This window comes from Pangasianodon hypophthalmus, chromosome 30, assembly GCF_027358585.1.
Source record: "Pangasianodon hypophthalmus isolate fPanHyp1 chromosome 30, fPanHyp1.pri, whole genome shotgun sequence".
NCBI classification, from domain to species: domain Eukaryota; kingdom Metazoa; phylum Chordata; class Actinopteri; order Siluriformes; family Pangasiidae; genus Pangasianodon; species Pangasianodon hypophthalmus.
In genome coordinates, this window is record NC_069739.1 from 1,993,618 (window position 1) to 2,015,204 (window position 21,587).

Consider the following 21,587-nt stretch of genomic DNA (forward strand, 5'->3'; position numbering starts at 1 on the left):
TAGCAGCACAAATGCAGGTAGTGAATACAGAGATGTGCAAAAATTGCAGAGGGAGAGGGATGGTGTTCAGTTGTGTATGAGTGGGTGTGTGTGTGTGTGTGTGTGTGTGTGTGTGTGTGTGTTGTCAGTCCCGTCTCTGATTATTGAGGAGTCTGATGGCTTGGGGGAAGAAGCTGTGATGCTGTAAAGCTGCTAATCGCACTAGGAGGAAAGCACTAACTATTCGTTTTTTCACACAAGATAACATGCTGTCACGTGTCGTGCTGATCGCCAGAGAAAGATGGAAATATGCAGGAAAATGATGTTCTCTTGGAATTTTGGTCCTGGATGCCTGAGGCATTCTCTTGGTTGGTAATTTTTTTTATCAGTTTCTGCTGCTAGTGAACCAAACTGAAGTGAGGTTGTGAAGTTAATGAGAGTTTTTCTGCTTCAGAGAAATCTCAGTATCAGAAAAATCTCATTTCTCTGTTTGAACCTCGCTGCTTTCATGCACACACACACACGCACACACTGCTGAAATGCCGTACTAACAGGCATGCTATTCTCTATGCTTTTGTATTTCTCCCATGACGTGTTTCTTTTCATATTCTGTCCTTTATGTCTTTGTAGCGGTGTTTCTCCTTGTCCTCTGAGGTTAAGACTCCAGCTGTTAATGAGACTGAAGATCACAGTCAAACCATGAGGCCGTAGCTCATTAAATTCCAGCAACAGAGCGGGCGCTACAGCTGCCCTAGTGCTTAATTTGAAAGGAAACTTTCCCTGCGTTTCCCTGGACAGTCTGGTTAAAGGGAAGTGGACAGTACAGTAAGCTAAGAGTCAGAAACTCAGTCTCCTGGAACAAGCAAACATTCTTAACGAGACATTAAAATGACGGAGTGTGAAACTATTGCAGCATTGTCTACACTGCACGTCAGCTCGTTTAGGACTCCACATACTCATATATTCCTAATAAAACACAAAGTCTGCTTTAGCTGGAGTGTTTCATATTAAAGTAAAAGAGTTGCCTCCTGCTAAATTGCGTGTGTTGTTAGTGAATGTGTTGCGGATGATTTACAAAAAATAAGGGTGTAAATGAAGTCGCATGCAAAGTAGGGAAAGGAAATGAGATTCAAATGAGGTGTGTGTTGAATATTCTTAACAGCCATGATGAATTCAGATCTTAAATAAACACATATATGTGTAATTAGTATCAAGCATAACAACAATAACACCAGGCGCTAAAGGAGTATTATCCCTATACTGAGTGTGCATATGTTCCCTCATTTAGGGGTCCAAGCACAAAAGGTGTATTGTCCATATAGTTATTGAATGTTTCCTCATTTTAGGCTTGAAGCACTACAGGAGTACTATCTCTATACTTATTGTAAGTTTCCTAATTTAGGGGTCCAAGCACTAGGTGTATTATCTGTATAGTTATTGGAAGTTGCCTCGTTTAGGGGTCCAAGCACTAAAGGAGTATTATTGCTATAGTACTTGTATGTTTCCTTATTTAGGGGTCCAAGCACTAGGTGTATTATCTGTATAGTTACTGTATATTGCCTTGTTTAGGGGTCCAAGCACTATAGGAGTATTATCCGTAAAGTTATTGTACGTTTCCTCATCTAGGGATCCAAGCACCAAAGATTAAATAGCCTAATATTAATTGCATTTTTTAAAATTAAGCTAAAATGTATAAGCTGCATGCATTCCATAGTGATTATATGTGGATGAAGGTTTGTTGTTGATTGCAAATTTCTTTTTTCTCTAATTATAATTTTTAATTTTTAAGTTATTTTGACTATCATTTTTAATTGCTCTTGGTAAACTGTGTCTTTCAGCTCAGTGAAAGGTCAGTATCTTCTGATTTAAGTCCCTTAAAGAACTCAGATTTTTTCCCTTAAAAGTGTACCATATACCAAGCTCTAAATGTTAAACACCTGACAGGTTCTAGAAGAATGTAATCATAAATAATTTGGAGATGGTAACACACACTTTCCCAGTTACCACATACGCTTTTATAAAAAAAATGGGGTTCCTCAAGGGTTCATTAAGGATTTTTTGCATAATTAAGGGTTCTTAGCTTGTAAAACAGGTTCTGATAGGAGGATACTCAGGTGTAGTTTTCTACGTAGAACCTTTAAGGGATCTCGTAGAAGTACAGCTGAAGAATTTGCATTTACATTATATATCTTCACTGCACAAACCACACACACACACACACACACACACACACCCTCACACACTCTCACGCTTACACAGTGAGTATACATTCTGTTTGTATTGAACGCTTCTCTGATCGATCACACAGCAGTGACTCTAAAGAAGCCCAGACTGAATCCGAGGCATGAAAAGACGAGCGTTCTCCAAAACACACTGTACCAGTAACTCAGATTCATCAAAGTTTCTTCAGACTGATGCTTTAATGGAAGCACACCCTGCATTCTTCCTCTCTGAGTGTGTATTTGTGCACATATGCCTCCAGACATGCTTGTGATTACTGTTTAATATTAATAAGTGTGGATATTCTTAACATGTTAGGCATCATCAATGCAAAAGCTCAAGCACAGACCGCTTTTAGGAAAAAATCTGCAAATCACAGGTTTATATTAATGCACTCATTCTAATACGTTATCATTTCTATAGTAACAGCTCATTCATGAGGACTTGTAATGCAGACACTCTGCATAAACAGATCAAAAAGCGTGTGTAACTGTTGATATGATGAAGTTTTTTGTGAGAAGTCGTTCGTTTAACATTTATGGAAGGAGTCTCCAGTGTCAGCGCTTTGTAACAGTCAGAGGTAAAGCTGGAACTGTAAGTTTTCAGACCTATATACGTCTTTAACTGTTTGTAGCTGGAACTAACTCATTTTGTGGACATTCCATGACATTAAATGTTACTATAAACGGATAAAAAGTATGATGTGTTGTTCCTAAATAAATGAAGATTGTAATGGCTGGCAAACTGCTGTGGTATGAGCTGAATAAAACACTGTTGCTAGTAGGGAGGTAACTGTAACTTCATCATACCACCCCTTTGTTGATTATTCTATTTGCTAAATCTGGGAGATTTTTTAATAACGCTGTGTGTGTGTGTGTGAGGTGATTGTGCTTTCACTGTGGAATTGAGACCAGCGTAAGGTTAACTTTTGGTGTTGCTCCAGTGCCTGTGGTCTGAGCTGTAGTACAGAGGGCTTTTCAAGCCCGGCTTGCTGTTTGAACTGACCGAGCCGTCACTGAGGTCAGGTTAATCAACCACTTTATCTTCTATACAGTCGAGCACAGCACAAGTGACATGACAGAAGTACTTTCATAAATCCAGTAATAGAGATTGACAGCTTTGGCGCTCAGACCCGTGATGCGACAGGCTCGACACGAAACCCTGTAAAGCGTCTCTAAATCAGGTCTCGAGCTTCTGAGAAATGGCTTCTCTAGTGTTCCTCTCAATATTATCCGACTTTTCTACAAATCTATACCCCTTCCTGTGATATCATCAAACACCTTCTACGTTAAAGGAACACGCGCCTCAATGTTCTCATTAACACATTTTTAAAACACTGAATTAATTAGCGAGTCTCCGAGATCACAGACGGAGTGAGTATCCTGTGGCGAGAAAAACGGTAGTTAAAATATCGAACTGAAAGAGGGAAGGGCTGAGATGAGGCGCGATGAGCAGGACTGTCAGCTTGTCCTCAGTGGACGGGGTCGTCGCTGCTGTCGCTAATTAAAGACATGATGAAGACTTAATGATTTTAATGAAATACAGAGACCTGATGGGCCTCAAGCTTCAAGCGCTCTACAGAATCTCATTTCAATTACCTGCCTGGTTGGATTTAGAAGATTTACTAAAAAGAGAAATCAACTCAGAATTAATTTTTATGAGCTGTAAACAAAGTCATATGCAAGATTCTTAATATATTCTGTCAGTCTTTTGAAGGTAGACGCCTCCCCAACTGTGAAAGCACCACCTATAAACACTGATCTCTCTCGATAACCCTAAACTAAGACAAATAAATAATTGAATTTTTTATGAATAATATTTGTAATTAACACGTCTTCTGCCACACAATGTAGCTTGTTAACAGGAAACTATTCAGAGCGATTAGTTCATTCTGGGGAAAATTTGTGTGTACTGGTTTATTGGTTTAAAACCTGGGGCATTAATACAGGACTCAGAATTGTGATGTGCTCATGTGTGAGTATACTGAGGATTTTACAGCTTCAAATAAGGCTCAGCCAATCAGATTTTAGAACTGAAACTATCCGATTTATAATAAAGTTTTAATTTCCCTTAGCGCAAATTTGCATTTAATTAAAATCCAATCCCCTCTCTCTCTCTCTCTCTCTCTCTCTCTCTCTCTCTCTTTTTTTTTTTAGAGCTGACTCTGCAGCAGGCCCTGCATCAGTCTGTATTTATGCCATGCTCCACCCCTTCTCCCAGCATGCCTCACTGCTGGGACCAACACAGTAAACTCCTTCCATCAGTGGCAGGCATCACGGCCAGCAGAGTGGCCACCTGGAGTGTGGAGCAGGTCAGATTGTACCTTACGCTTTACCTTACCTTTTATACTTAATTATCTAAGATATTGTGAAATCGTTGTGTGTAGGTTTGAAGGTTATTTGGTAAAACTCTACATGAAAGGGTTTCTCCTTTTAGAGAGATTTCCTAGTAGAACCCCTTTGGGAAACTAAGAACCTTTAAGTACCCAGAGAACCCTTGAGGATTCTGTGTGGAACTCTACAATAGAGGGCTTCTCTTTCATAGAGAGTTTTAAGCACAACCATTTTAGGAAGCCAAGAACCTTTAACTATTCGATTAACCTTGGAGGATCCTCTGTGGAACTCCATAACAGAGGTTTTCTCCTTTCAGAGACATTTCCAGTAGAACCCCTTTGAAAAACTGAGAGCTTTTAACTATTCAGAGAAGAAGGTTATATGAGGAACTCTGCAGCAGGAGGCTTCTCTTTCGTAGAGGGCTTTAGGTAAAACCCCTGTAGGAAGCCAAGAACCTGTCCGTGGTTCTGTCACTGAACAGGGCATTGAGCTGATGTCTTCCATATTTGGGAATTTGAAGTTTTCTCACTGACAGTTGCCTTTGGGTGATTGTCTAATTTGTGACTTTTTCTCGAGCTCAGTATGGTGCTGGACGTTTTCCTGTGTTATGGTCCTTGATTCTAATGACCCTAAACAGAACCTTTAATAACCATCAGGTGTCCATAAACATGGTTGAGCGACACATCATATGTTGCCGGTCACTGCAGTGTTGATATCAGCATCTGCACAGCATTTTGTTTCCTGTCAAATATCTTTTGAGAAAGAGAGTGCAACTGAATGTTCTGTCGTTAATCACCTGCAGTCGCTTGTGACTTTTTTCACCCCACAGGTGACTGAGTTCATCCAGGGCCTCCCGGGATGTAAGGAGCAAGTACACACGTTCAGGGAGGAGGTAACGATTTACACTTCACCCAGAACTACAATTATTATGTGTTTGAAGCAGCGTGAGCTCCATTTCAATCTCAAATACTCGAACAAATAACAGCCTGCCAAATAACTCCACTACAAAGGTCTTTCATAGAGTTATCCATGTAGACATTCTTTTGGAAGCCAAGAACCTGTAACTGTCCAAAAGGTTCTATGTGATATTCTATGTAGAACTGTAAAACAGTAGGTTTCCCCTTTCAGAGAGGATTCCGAGTAGAACCCCTTACGGACACTAAGAACTCTTAACTATCTGAAGTACCTTTCAGGGTTCTAGGTGGAACTCTACAGCAGAGGGTTTCCCCTTGTAAAGAGATCTCCAAGTAGAACCCCTTTTAGAAGCCAAGAGCCCATAACTATACAACTAACTTTCAGATATTCTATGTAGAACTGTAAAACAGTAGGTTCCCCTTTCCAAGAGGTTTTCAGGTAGAACCCCTTTAGGAAGTGACGAACCCTTTGGTTCTTGAATGTTCTAGTCTTTAAAGGTTTATAAATCTCTGGGTTCCTTGCTGTGTATATTATGTTTGAAATTCACCAGAATATGATATTTAATGAACCGGTTCCAGGAAGCCTCAGGAGGATCTTCAGTTTCTTCAGAGGATCAGTTTCTGATGTATTTTGAATTGAGTTATTGTCGTCATTCATTGAGACGTCTAAAGCCTTGCAGATGATCACTGAAACGTCTTCATGATTGAACGTATTTCTGAATTGCACTCACCAAGACGTACTTGACTTGGCTGATTCCCAACCTCCACAGACATGTGACTGTGAATATGTCGGTTCCTTCCAGCAAATTGACGGCGAGGCGTTCCTGCTGCTCACCCAGACCGACCTGGTGAAGATCCTGAGCATAAAGCTTGGCCCGGCTCTCAAGATCTTCAACTCCATCCTGATGTTCAAGACTGCTGAGGAGTCCGCCTGCAACGAACTCTGACCTCCACTGACCTCGGGACAGTAAAAGCTGGTTTGTGAGTTTTGCACAGAGATAAGGCGAGAATTCCGCGTCCGAAAGTGTGATGGAACAATGTGATTACGAGTCGAGAATATCACTTGAGTGATGTGTACGTAATTTGACAAACGATACCAGAAGCACAAATCTAATGGTGTTTATGATGAAGATGAAGATTGTTTTGATGAAGCACTACAAAGCACACCAGCCTTTTTCCCCTGATGTGGGTGTTATGTAATGCAAGCTACATGCACTGAAAAACCGTACAAAATCATTGCTTTTTTTTTGTTGTTCTTCAAGTAGACATAATTAGCTCTTGCAAACTATATAGATCATTTCCAGATTCCTTTCAGTCACTTTTCTGGAACTGCACACATTCTTCAGGATTCAGTACAGATCTTCTGATCTAAATGATGATTTATCATTGTTATTTAGGACACAGCCCTCCCCAACTGACAGAACATTATTAAAGCGTTCGCTAAGTTCAGGCGGTAATGTTTCAAAAAATAATGTTCCTGCAAGCTTCTAAAAACCTGTGAAATAACAGTTTACTTTACAATATTATTTGAATGTTAATATTAACATTCAACAACTAAAGCTTTTATTAAACTGCTGCAGAAATAAATGGAGGAAAGCGTAGGAAAGTCTACAAGCGTTAAATAAAAACCTTCTCAGAACAGCAAGAAAAACTGAATGCTCTCTGAATTTCGTAGAACCTTAACATTCAGAAAAACCTGTTTGTTGGATAATTAGCTTTAAAAGAAAGATCAAGGAGAACGGATGCTACCTCAAATGTAGTGTCCTTCTTTAGTTTTGCACTAGAGCTCCCTGTCTCATTGGAGCTAATAATAGTGACGTGTACAGCGTACAGTTTAGCGTTTCATACATTTGGCTCAGTAGTATGATATGTACAGTTTCTTAAACTAGCAAAATGAATTCAGATAAAATGTGAACTTTATTATCATTTTACACACTTTTAATGTACGACTCTGCTTTACCACGCCTCCTAGCAAACTGAGTTGAGGACGAAAGTGATGGACTTTCATCCTGCGATTGATTGTTTTTAGCTCTGCGACGTCCTGGACAGTGTGGTGTGATGAAGCGGAGTTACTGTTACCACTGCAAAACTTATTATTTTATTCCTCTAATACATCAGCAATGATCACCATTCTTGCAGTTTTTATTTATTAAAGAAGGACACTTTGTAGTTTTTATCCATTTATAGTTGCATTTAATATTGTGAAAAGTCCATGAAACCTCTTATCACTTAGCAGCTATAAACAGTCGTTCCCTCACCAGCCTCTTTTTTTTCTCTCTCTTGAAGTTAATAAGACAAAAAACAAACTTCAGTACAGTAATTACAGTGCTGGACGGACAGACAGAGGAAGAGGAAGAGGGCAGGGATGGATTTTTTCCTTTATCTCCCCTCATCTGTCCCTGCAACCCAACCACACTTCAAGTGAGTCATGCCTTTAGTGTCCCTCCTAGCTGAGAGACTCAGTTGGTGTGTGTGTGTGTGTGTGTGTGTATGTGTGTGTGGGGGCAGTGTAGTTCCAATATTGTTCTCTCACAGTTAAATTTAATCTTTAAACCACTTTGTCAGTCTTAAAGGAAGTGCCAGACTCCATATTTAGAGATGAATGTCTAGTTTGTCTCTAAGCCATGTCGCCTGTTATTATACGCCTCTATAAAAAAGGCTGAAATGGAGAGAAAAGTGGCTCAGGACTGTAATAGAGTGGCAGAGGCATTTTTCTTTGGCAGCCATATTTGTGTGTGTATCGTGTGTAGCGTATCTCTGTGTTGTCCAGCCCAGAAACCCCAGACTGCACAGAAACATTATTAAAGATAAGTTGTGTTTGATTCGCCCCCGAGACGTGTGCTATTTTTAACTCCCGCTTTTCACAGGGATGTAGGCTGAGTGCTGTGATTCTCATTTCTGTTCTCTATCATTGTTTACTTATTTATTCTCTGTGAGGGATTTTCTCTGTGTGGTGCATGATTGCTGCATGGGCCGCAGATCTGCATCGACTGCTCAGTGTTTGAGCGTTCAGGTAGAAATAACTCTCCAGTAACACTTCAACTCCGAATCCCAACTTCTTATTCAGTTATTCATCTTAAAGCATTTTATTCCGTCACTGCTATGAATCATTGAGTAACTACGGTGAAACGGGCGTCGTTACGAGAGACGGGGATGTAAGTCAGGACCCATCTGCTGGGAGCTGAAGAGCTAACCCGTGCAGCACTGTGGCCCTGCAGCATGAGTTCACTCTGAGAAGGTCGTGTGTATGCAGTGTGTGTAAATGAGATCATTACGGTGGATGACTGGTGCAGAAGCCACGCTTCACTCGCTCTAATTCAGCTGCAGATGAATACATGCAATGGCAAAAAGGTCAACGATAACACACCCTCTGCTTTTTCATTTCTGATGTCAGATGTAGCAGTTTGAAAAGTCTAAAATAAAAAACAGTGATAAAAGAACCCTAGTGCAGCTTATTTGACACGACAACACGACCCAACAGGCTCACACCAACTTCATCCATGTGAATTTTAGCAATGTTAGCAAGCATCCGTTTACATCTATTATGGAAGGTTGAAAAGAACATGTTTATTTTTCACTCTATATCCGAGTGCAAAACATTGCATCCATTTACGACAAAATCTATGCTCTTATGCCAGCAGGAGATTAAGCGTGTTACATTTCATGTATTTTTCTTCATTATCACAATTACAAAAATGGTGTATGTTAAGATTTTAACATACTTCTTGACGTTTCTGATCTGTGTCTTACGCTGTCTTCTTAAAACTAAGTTTGGAAACTCAGGGCATCATGATTTTTTGGACAGCTGGACAGCTAAAGACTGGAAAAAGATCAGGTGATTTATTTTTTAATCTTTGAGAGTGTGGGCGAGTCTGTGCCCATGATAGCCTCAGATTCCTGTTCTTGGCTGACAGGAGTGGAACTTGATGTGGTCTTCTGCTGTTGAAGCTGATCATCCTCCTGAAGGTTTGATGTTTTGTGCATGCTGAGATGCTTTTCTGCTCACCACGGTTGTACTTTATCCTTTCTGGCAGCTGGAACCAATCTGGCCATTTTCCTCTGACCTCTCTTATCAACAAGGTGTTTCCACCAACAGAAGTGTTGCTCATGTAATGTGTTTTTGTTTTTCACATCATTCTGTGTGAACTCTAGAGACTGTTGTGTGTGAAAATCCCAGGAGATCAGCAGTTTCTGAAACACTCACACCAGCTCATCTGGTACTAACAACCATGCCACAGTTAAAGTCACAGAGATCACACTTTTTCTTCATTCTGATGTTTGATGCAAGCATCAACTGAAGCTCTTGAAATGTATCTGCATAATTTTTTGCATTGTGCTGCTGCCACATGATTGGCTGATTAGATAACTGCATGAATGTGCATGTGTTCCTGATAAGTTCCTGCCCAGGGGGCAGTCGTGGCCTAATGGATAGAGAGTCGGACTTGCAACCTGAAGGTGAACCTGAAGGTCGTGGGTTCGAGTCTTAGGTCCGGCAGGGATTGTAGGTGGGGGGAGTGAATGACCAGCGCTCTCTCCCACTCTCAATACCACGAATGAGGTGAGACCCTTGAGCAAGGCACCGAACCCCCAACTGCTCCCCGGCACTGCCCACTGCTCCGGGTGTGTGTTCACGGTGTGTGTGTGTTCGCTACTTGGATGGATTAAATGCAGAGCACAAATTCCGAGTACTTGGCCACGAGTCACTTCACATAAAGTGGACGATGAATGTATCTTTTCACCCCAAACATATAGGGAATGCAAACTTTTGAATTTGACTCTATGACATTGAACTTTACATCATGGATAAAAAAAAAATCAAATGCTTTTGGACAGCTTAGAGTCGAAGTAAGGTTCAGTGATGCAGACGAGTTTATATAACCTGCCCATGTGCGCCAGCAACCTTTTCCCTCCAGGATCCCCGCAGCAGGATTGGATCCAATCAGGACATCACCGGCTCATCAAGGAGCCATACTCAACGAAGCCAGCATCCAGCCCTGCACTAATGTCCACTATTACAGCTCAGAATAATTAGCTGGCTCATTAAAGACTTCATTTAAAGCAGGATTCTTCTACTCCCTGTAGTAAAACACAAAACACTGCTTAAGTCAAGTTCTTTCTCCACATGGTGAACTCTTCAGCTAAGGGTTGAAGCCTTTGTTCTGTGAACTGTGATGGTTCAAGTAGCTTTAAGGTGAAGAGCGATGCTCCAAATCCTTTTCATTTTCTAAAAGAACCTAATGGTGCAGCTAAATCCAGCCAGTTCCACCTATTTCTCAAGCCCTTCGGGTTATTACCCAGCGTGTCTTAGCATGACTCATAAGTCGCGTTGGAGAAAGCATGACAGCTAAAAACCCTCCTGTGAGGGTTACGCTTCCATTATTTTGAAGAGCAGGTTTTTTTTAGATGTTTTCAGATGTTCTTTAAAGAAAAAGTTTTGTAACCTTGTGCACTCTTCGATAACCCTGAGTGAAGATCCATCACAGATCCAGAGTGTCCCAGATGAACACAATGACAAATACACACAGATTGATGGGAAAAACCCAAGTCCTGATGAGCAGGATTTCAGTCCTTCAGTTTTTCCACCTGACATATAACCCATAATATTAATTATCCTTTAAAGGTTATGACTTAGTCAATGTCAAGAAATCACAAGTTACTGTACCATTAGAGAATTTTGCTTTCTTATTAAAAGTCTAATTTATATTTGTCCAATTTTAAGACTGAGTCTTTAGCATGATTTACAGAGCAGCGCCTGCATGGAGGAAGTATCAGAAATACTGAATGTACAAAATCTAATAATGTTAATGCTAAAGGAAGAAGTAAGTGAAACAGTAAAAGTGTTCACCACACACTGAGGGCCAGATAAACATCTCCTTCCAGAAAACTTCACCATATCAGAGATTACATCTTTTTAATCCGATTAGATCTGAGTGCTCATCCGTGCTGTGGCAGAAGATTCAGTAACAAGCTTCTTGATTTCCTTTAACTCTTAATTATGGAACGTGACTTAATTTTGAGCCAAATGTAGCCGTGGTAAAAACATTACAGACATGCAAAGCTACAATCACAACCTGAGCTCCGTTTTTCATGTTGAACTAAAGTACATAATGCCTTATTTTTTTAAATGTTCACTGCAGCGCTCATGATGCATTAGCGAAGGCACATGGCAGTAATTTACTTAAATCTGATTTAATCTTCCATGTTTTCTGCTTCATCGTCACAGTGGATGCACACGGTCTCTCTGACTGAAATTCCTGATCTGTTTCCGTAAACAAACCACTGGAACGCGAGCTTCTCTCAAACGCTTCAGTTTTAAAAGGCCAGGAACTGCAGGATGTTTCAGTGATAAAAAGGTTATGGAAGAGGATGAAAATGATCTCCAAATCGTCCCTATAAAAAACCCTCTGAATCACTCTATCTGTACTCGGGGAAATGAAAGTGTATTTGCAGTGACAAGCTGATGGAAATGAGCTAATCAGTGTGACATTTTGACTGAAAGGTGGTTATTTATGGAAATGACACTAGTATAGATTCCTCTTGCCTTGTATAATTGCCTTGAGTGTTATTGCTGTTTCTCATGCTGAGATTTGATCATCAACAATTCTATAAATAAGAGAAATGTTAACAAATAAATATTACAATGATGATGCGTCAGGTATTCCTGTATAATAAGTAAGTAATAAAAACTGTGTGTCAGTCTGTAAGAGTAAAATACTGAGGTTACGTCCACATTAATCCTGAGAGATCTGAAAACTGCATTTTCATTTTAAAATGCTTTCCATCTACACTGGCGTTTTCAAACATTTTCCAAAAATCGCTCGTCCACACTGAAACGTCTGAAAACTCTCCCCTCCCTATACTGAGCACGTGTAAAAACGTAAGAAGCTTCGGCCTGCGTCATTTCCGTCAGCGTTTATTTACTTTCCGTCTCTTTGATTTGATGCGGCGATGTCGAGGAAAAGCACAACCTGCAATCTGAAGGCTGTACAAAGTGACATCAGTCTTTAACAACTGGACAGCAGGCACAACAACTGCAGTACGGCATCATCCGCCATCTTGTTTGTTTGAGTTGAATTGAATAGGTCACATGACTGTGTCACATGACTAAAAATCCGTCATTGTTTTTGAATATCGCCGTTTTCTCAGTCCACACTAAAACTTCCCACATTTTCAAAAAACTCCATTTTCGCTGGACAAAAACGCGGTCTGAGTGTAAACAGAACACCAAAACCTAGAGAAAAAGATGGGTTTTCAAATTTATCTGGGTCAGTGTGGACGTAGCCTGAGTGACGAGGTGTGTGTGTGTGTGTGTGCGCGCGTGCGTGTGTGTGCGCGTGTGTGTGTGCGCGTGTGCGTGCGTGTGTGTGTGTGTGATGAAGCGGAGTTACTGTCACCACCCTGACGCTGATTACTTCTGTAACAGCACATCTCGAAGTGTTTTATTCCTCTTACACCACAGCAATTTACTAACAGTTAATATATTTCTTTAATATTAAAGAATGACACATCATACTTTTGTTACAAAGCACTGACACTGGAGACTCCTTCCATAAATGTTAAATAAATGTCTCCTTAGAAAGAAACCTTTATCAGTGATTATCCATTTTTCTTCTGGATTAATAATTCAGCAGTATATTGTGTGGTATATTCCACACAGAAACAGTCAACTTTTTCTTTTGCGTTTCTTTTTTTTTTTTTTTTTTTTTTTTGTCACTTGTAGTGATACCTTTTTTCCCCTTGTGTATTTCTCATTAATTTCATTTCAGTTTTGTTGTGAGAAAGCAGGATTGAGCCTCATCTGTGTATTTCTATGGAACATTAAGCAGTTTATTATTCAGTATAAGTAAAAGTGCAGTTCAGAAGTTTAGAAATAAATGCGTTTATCTATATGCTAATATTATGGTAATATTTTAATGGTTTTAAAGCCTTAAAGCAGACATTCTGCTTGTACTGGAATGCTGATTTAGCTTCTCTTTCTCTCGCTCTCGCTCTCTCTCTTTAAAAAAAAAAGTGTTTAACAGTAATATAGTTTAATTGTGTGGTTTCTGAATTTAAGGATGGAGCTCCAGTTAGTTTAAGCATCTTGGGGTTTTAAAGGCATCATTAAAGTTTAATCTCAAAGCCCTGACTCGAGTGCAGGATTAGGAACATGCTCGCTCCACTGAATATTTCATCTAAACGGAGTTTAGAGCTTCTCTGAGGAAAAAGAAGAAAAAGAAACGTCCGCAAAGCATCATCGTTTACAACCATCGCAATATTGTTCACTATTGATTGCGTCTTTAGCAGGTAAAATGTCTTGGATAATTTAGAAGGATAAATAGGCCAGTGCCTTGAAGAGCTCGTGTTAGGATGGTGCATGTGCCACGGCAACCAGAGCAGCCGTCGCCATGGAGACTTCGCATTCTGAATCCCACCATTCGAAGAGTGTGTGTCTGCTATTGACCTTTCCATGCACAACTGAAAATGAGAACAGGTTAGTACACGTGTGTGTGTGTGTGTGTTTTATGAAATTGTCCACTTATGAAAAAGAATTCATTTTGCACCAAGCACATGTCCAGAGAATGTGGCAGCGAGGGAAATGAATCGAAGTGTCAGAAGAAGAGCTGAAAAACACCTGATGACTGTATAAACTGTAACACTTTCATCTGTTAGTTTGAGGGGCTCAAATGAAATGAATCTGAATGCTGTGTTGCATTTAGAGCTTCCCATCAAAGCCTAAATCTGAAAACGATAAACCAGTCCATAAAGCAGTTTGAGAAAAGAATTACATTTTACAATAAATTCAGTGTTTTCACTAAAAAAAAAAAAATATTAAAAATGTCAAGATTAAAGCAATAATTTTCCTTTTACCCCAAATCGATCTGCCATGTTTGGTGTCTGAATGTAGCGTGCAGTGAGAGGCAGGACACAAGTGCGTAAAACCTTTATCCAGGTGAATCCAATAATCTTGATCAGGGTCCATGGCAAAGGTCCGAACGCAGAACAACGTCAAAACCAGGAAGTACAACAAAACTGGCGAAGCAAGCCTCGCTTACACAATGATGCACAATAAAACTTCTCAGCTATACCTAGATAAAGTAAAAAAAAAAGCCTAACACAGAACAGGCGAACACAATAAGCTAACAAACCAATTACAGGACAGAGACAGGACTAGAACAAATAGCAAAACACATAAGAGCAGATGCTGTTCGTATAAGCAAACGGAGAAATTACGACACTGAGGTTCGTACTAACGGCTTTGGAGCTAAGCTTTTAGACTCCGGTTCAGCATCACACAGACTGCGTGTCTAAACCAGTAACACCATTTGCTGTGTGAAAGAACAAATCAGTAATTATAAAAGTAGATAAAATAGTCGTTTAAATTGTATACAAATCACTTCTAATGTACTTTAGGCCAATGCAACTGAAGAAGCGAACTTTGCCATCATGTTACATATTATTGGCTCCCAGTTGCTATAGTGAGAAACAGGATTAGCCAATCAGAATCATGCATTTTTCACATGTCTATTTTAAAAGTACTAGCCAGCTTGCTGCGAGGTGTTTTATTTTTTATTTCCTTACGCCTGTTAAAGTTATTAAAGCTTAGGTGCCTCGAATTATCAAATAAAAAACTTCTGTCACACGTCACACTTATCAGTTTAATCACGCAGGTCACACAGTGGTTTTATTTAGCATATTTCCTCATCCCGCCTTCGCCCTTCCATCCAACCCCCCTCTCCCCCACCCAAAAACACACACACACACACACACACACTGATATTCATTTCTGGCTAAGCGACTGCATCATGTACTCATTTTTTGGCCAAACTGTTGCTTTAAGCTGAAATGTGTGCCTGTGATTCTCAGAGCCGTGCTATCAGACATAAACACTCACACTAGATATGTGACTTGAGTGTGTATTTGGGTGGGTGTGTGTTAAACGTGTGTGAGGATTTAGTTCCCTACATGGGAAAGCAGCTCTCCAAACCAATTCCAACCCAAATCGCTTTGTCTGATGCGTCACACACAGAGAACACGCTGTTCGCAGAAAGATCAACACTTCCAAGCACTGACGATCGATGATTTAAAAAAAAAAAAAGACATAACAACAACCCTCACCGTGTCTAAGCCTCAGGTTCTGACCGCTTGCCAGAGATCAGTGCTGGGATTTGACCCTGTAAAGCCTTATGCTTTTTTTTTGTTGGAGGTTCAGCCTCCAGCTCCAGCACTTGCATCACTATGACTCCTGAGGAACGCAAAGAAATTAAACTCTGTTGCAAGTTCTATCACAGTGGAAAGTCTGACTTAGTGATTGCAAACCGCCAAGTTTCCATGGAGGCCGTCCAGCTGGAGCTTGACACGTTTCAGGGGAAAAGTGTCCCAAATTTTTTGAAGTGGAGACTGTAACTCCGGGGCGACGGGCTGCTGAGAAACGATTCGTGGATAGTGAAAAGAGAAGATACGGAAAAAGAGTGCAGAAAGGCGAAGAAGTAAAAAAAAACACCACCAGGAGACATGAGCACTGAATATGATCATATGTGATACTACTACCTCAACTAATCGCTTTTCTAGCACAGGGTCACGTGTATGTAGGTCAGGAGGCGGAGCTCAGAACAACAATATGGCCACAAAATGCACTCACAATGCCTCTGAAATAAATGTTCCATTTTAGCTCTATTTATTAATTACAGATATTTAAGACTTTCAATCATATTAATACCAATTTGTTTGGATGCCATCAGGGAAATCTTGGAAAAGTTATGGAATTCTGATTAGGAAAAAAAAGGCATTGATACCTTATATGGTTAATTGTGGGTGTGTGTCATGGTTAAATGAGCAGTGATGTGCACATGCATGGTGGCTAAAAATGTTATAGAAAAAGAACATAAACTGTTATTTAACAATGAAAAAGGGTGCAGTTTTCTGTATGAACGCTTATGGAAGGAGTCTCCAGTGTCAGCGCTTTGCAACAGTCAGAGGTGAAGCTGGAACTTTAAGTTTTCCAGCATGTTTACGACAGAGGAGTTTACACTTTTTGCGATTTCTCAGTAACTTGACAAGCTGTGTTTTTTTTTTTTTTGTCTTATTAACTTCAGCAGAGAGAAAAATCGAGCCTGATGAGGGAACGACTGTTTATAGCTTCTATAATGAGCTTGTTTTGCTGATTTTCCACGACATTAAATGTAACTATAAACAGACAAAAAGTGTCATTGGTTAATACCTAAAAACACTGTAATTGTTGGCTGGGGTATAAGAGGAATAAAACACATGGGGACGTGCTGTTGTAGTAACTCTGCTTCATCACGCCACCGTGTTGTTCATTCTTACGAATCTTCGAGATTTGTAACGAGTACGTGGAATAATTGGAAGTTTGTGTTTTTGCAGTAAATCTCGGAAGTGTGACCTGGTGAAGAGAGAGAGCTGAACCAGCTTTTAGAGCACTGTTTACTTTATAAAGTTTGATTTATAAAATGCAGACACACGACAGCATCAGCATGACTGTGAAAGTCTTGCTAATAAACGGCAGGTTTAGTAATCCGGGATTATTCAGCGTCTCAGTTACAGAGCTGCGGGGTTTAATCCGCACTTCCCCAGGCGCCGTTCACAGTAAAGCTGCTTTTCTCCTGCGAGTCACACACCGCACACCACAACCGCACACACCGCACACCACAACCGCACACCACAACCACACACACCGCACACCACAACCGCACGCACCGCACACCACACACACCGCACACCACAACCACACACACCGCACACCACAACCGCACGCACCGCACACCACAACCGCACACACCGCACACCACAACCGCACACACCGCACACCACAACCGCACGCACCGCACACCACAACCGCACATACCGCACACCACAACCGCACGCACCGCACACCACAACCGCACACCACAACCGCAGACACCGCACACCACAACCGCACGCACCGCACACCACAACCGCACGCACCGCACACCACAACCGCAGACACCGCACACCACAACCGCACGCACCGCACACCACAACCGCACGCACCGCACACCACAACCGCACACCACAACCGCACACCACAACCGCACACACCGCACACCACAACCGCACGCACCGCACACCACAACCACCGCACACCACAACCGCACGCACCGCACACCACAACCGCACGCACCGCACACCACAACCGCAGACACCGCACACCACAACCGCACGCACCGCACACCACAACCGCACGCACCGCACACCACAACCGCACACCACAACCGCACACCACAACCGCACACACCGCACACCACAACCGCACGCACCGCACACCACAACCACCGCACACCACAACCGCACGCACCGCACACCACAACCGCACACACCGCACACCACAACCGCACACACCGCACACCACAACCGCACGCACCGCACACCACAACCACCGCACACCACAACCACGCGCACCGCACACCACAACCGCACACACCGCACACCACAACCGCACACACCGCACACCACAACCGCACACACCGCACACCACAACCACACACACCACACACCACAACCGCACGCACCGCACACCACAACCACCGCACACCAGAACCGCACACACCGCACACCACAACCACACACACCACACACCACAACCACCGCACACCACAACCACACGCACCGCACACCACAACCGCACACACCGCACACCACAACCGCACATACCGCACACCACAACCACACTCACCGCACACCACAACCACACATACCGCACACCACAACCACACACACCGCACACCACAACCGCACACACCGCACACCACAACCACCGCACACCACAACCACACACACCACAACCACAACCACACACACCGCACACCACAACCACACACACCGCACACCACAACCACAACCACACACACCGCACACCACAACCGCACACACCTCACACCACAACCGCACACACCGCACACCACAACCGCAGACAAAAGCTTTTAGCACGTTCTCTGAACCTTTTCCTTCACGCCATGGGCCAGGGCTAAACTGCAGGTTTGTAGTTTGTAGCTAGCTTGTAGTGTGGTATTTTCTGGGACGAGGAGCAGCTCCAGAGGCCAGCGAGCGAGTTTAAGAAAGCTGAGTGTGATTGAAAGCGTTGATTTGTGATGAGATTTACAAATAAATGTGTAAAAGTCAGTCTGTTTAAAGCAAGTGTGTCGTACTCCTGAGAAATAAAATTAACTGAAAAAACCATAGGTCAGTCTTATAAATACTTATAAATACACGCCTTATCTTCCCTGCTCAGAAACGCAAACATGGTGGAAAAACAAAACAAAAAAATCAGTTTATATATACATACATATATATATATCCACTTTCGTTAACGACTCCTTCAAGAATTCACAAAAGGTTTTCCAGGCTTAGTGGTTTCTAGCTCTTTGGAATCCGCCCCTTCTCCCTGTTTTTGTCGGTAGCCATGACTATATAAATCATTCAGTAAATTCATTTGCAGGTGGAGTCAGAGAGAAAAAGGCTCTTTCATTTGTAGCAATTGTAACATGGCAAAGCAATTTCCCCCTGGGATTAATAAAGTTCTTTGAATCTTGAATCTTGAATGTTAAGTGTTAACACAGTCTGCTGCCACCTTCAGGTGAAAGGAAGAATTGCGAGGTGTTGGCTGGAGAGCCTGCGATCGTACATTCTAATGGAAACTCCACGGGCCAGATAACATCTGTTAACGAACCTTAATGAAGTAAAGCTAGAGTCAGTCTGGGAGCTGTGGAGCGGATAAAGTTGGACGTTGAATCAGCTAGCTAGCTACATTTCTCCTGTATTGCGATGATTAATGTTACAAACCCAATGATCACAGCACCAATGATCAGTTAAGGAGTAAAACACACTGAGGTGTGATGATGTAGGAAACTAACGATTGTTCCAGCTTTACCTCTGTGACTGTTACAAAGCGCTGACGCTGGAGACTCCTCTCAGAAACGTTAACCGTATCAACGAATAAAAAGAAACCTTCACCAAATCAACAATTACGTAATGATCACATGCATTTTAATCTGTTTTTTTAAAGTACTGACACTGGAGACTCCTTCCATAGCTTTAGCTTCATATCTGTTGCTTTATCCTTTTTTGAAAACGAAAAACAATCATAGCACACTTGCGTATTAATGAGGACAGCAAAGGAGCGGAAACCCCCAGAAAGAAGCTGAGCTATGAGCTCTTGAGATCATGAAAACAACAGCATAATTATTTTGGAAATTTATTTAATAAACTAAATAAAGACATCCCAGTTTGGGCTCAGGGTTTTTTTTGTGCCATAAAAAGCAACTAGTGTTTAGTTAGGGGAAAAAATGGAAAGAAATTGTTTTCTCTGAGGAGAAATGGCAACCACACACACACACACACACCCACCCACACACACACACACACACACACACACACACACACACACACTGAGGAGGCAGCTAACTGTCCTCGAGCAGGAAAACAGATGATTGTAATTTCGAGTCTTTCTGTTTAGCTCAATCCTTCAGTGGGATTGAAAATGAGAGGGTTGTGTATCATACGTCTTATAATTTTATAAATATTTTCCTCCATGCCCTGAGAGGAAATGTGTGTGTGTGTGTCTGTGTGTGTGTGTTCTTATGCTACAGTCTATTTGTTTGCATGCATTTTTGTGCTCTTTGAAGGCCACTATGCGATGCCTAAACACAGGAAAGTGAGCTCCAGACATCTGTAATCTCTTAGATAAGGAGGTTTCACCCTCGTGTTGATAGAAGGGCGATTCACAGCTGCTTTGCATTTGCACGGTGGAAACCCCCTCCCCCTCCTTCCTGTTTCAGCTACTCAGAAACTCTCCTCATTAAAACCAAACTAAACTGTGTGTCGGAGCTAACGTAGATTCCAGAGCATGCAAAAAAAAAAAAAAAAAAAAAAAAAGGATGTTCCTGATGAGACCTGGACTAGAGTTGTCCTTCTGCTCCGACGTTCCTAACGCAACTCGCAGGAAAAGTTCAGCCGAAAATGAAACGCAAAAATATCCAAATATTCTCTTCACCTCACCTTACCTTCCTATCCCAGTCTCACTGTAGTTACTGAGTAATTCAGAATAACTCCTGAATAATACGCTGTGTGATAAATAGCTCAATAATAAGCTATCGTTTGGTGAATTAACTCGTAAACACAGCGTACAAATCAGAATTGTCGGAATGGTTTTCTTATTTCACATCGCAACACGAAACGTGACGTCACGTCAAACAGTGGAGATATTTTGGGGGATTTTTTTTTTTGCATCTTTTTTGGCAAGTTTTTCTTTTCCATTTCAATTCAGTTTTAATGATGCGCATCGAAAACTTATGGGTTACGGACCGTTTTTATACACTGAAAACATGACTTACGTTAATATTTAATATTACATTTAATATTGTGGAACTTCGCTGCTGTAACAAGCCTGACTTTAGCTTATAGCAGCTATAAACAGTCGTTCTCTCACCTGCCTCTCTTTATTCTCTCTCTCTCTCTCTCTCTCTTGAGGTTAATAAGAAAAAAAAAACGCAGATTGTTATGCAACAGAGGCTCGTGATCACAGATTTAGGTGTTGCAGGACATGAGTAATGGCGTAGCCTCGAACAAGGCAAAGTTGAGATGCTATCCCACGTTATTTATGCTACAGGCTACTCTCTAGTGCATTTATAGCGTAACTACACAATGTACTGCAGTGGAGAGGCGACATGCAGTCGTTCAGCACACAGTCTAGCAGCTCATTGTGAGCGGTTTCAGACGTATGTTTGTGTATGTGATACAGCAGGTGTGTTTCCCGTCGAGGCACACACACAGCAGCTCATATCATTAACCAGGGTTGCCAGGTTTCAGCCCAGCTACACCTACACCTCAAAAACCACACAAAAGTCCTGAACAATGTGAGCACTGGAAAATGGAGCCACGTTTGTTTTCTTCTTCTTCTCAGCCCTTGTTTGTGAGGTGACTGTGGTGCACATGCATTTCTGATGTACAGATATCATCCACTTCATAACCCCCTTTTCCCTTTCCTAATCTTTGTAATATACTGTACTGTATCGTACAATAGAAATGGTCCTGTACATCATACACACAGTCTGCACTTATAGAGATTTAATGCAGATTCTTTGCTATAAAGCAAGGTCTCGGTGGTCCTGGAGTATTTTTAACC

At 41.6% G+C, this 21,587-nt stretch overlaps 1 protein-coding gene across 5 annotated transcripts in view; it reads left to right on the plus strand.

Annotated features, from left to right (window-relative positions):
• l3mbtl3 (L3MBTL histone methyl-lysine binding protein 3) overlaps positions 1–6,682 on the plus strand; it is a 28,910-nt gene extending 22,228 nt beyond the window's left edge. For 2 of the 5 annotated variants that reach the window (XM_034301950.2, XM_034301951.2), the window contains exons 20-22: positions 4,356–4,510; positions 5,362–5,424; positions 6,250–6,682. In XM_034301950.2, the coding sequence (XP_034157841.1) occupies positions 4,356–4,510; positions 5,362–5,424; positions 6,250–6,393 (362 nt within the window). In that variant the 3' untranslated portion in view covers positions 6,394–6,682. Of the gene's footprint in view, positions 1–240; positions 348–4,355; positions 4,511–5,361; positions 5,425–6,249 lie in introns of those variants that run through there. The other 3 variants (XM_034301952.2, XR_004577606.2, XR_008301295.1) reach the window with 3 other exon arrangements.
• The last annotated feature ends 14,905 nt before the right edge of the window (positions 6,683–21,587 follow it).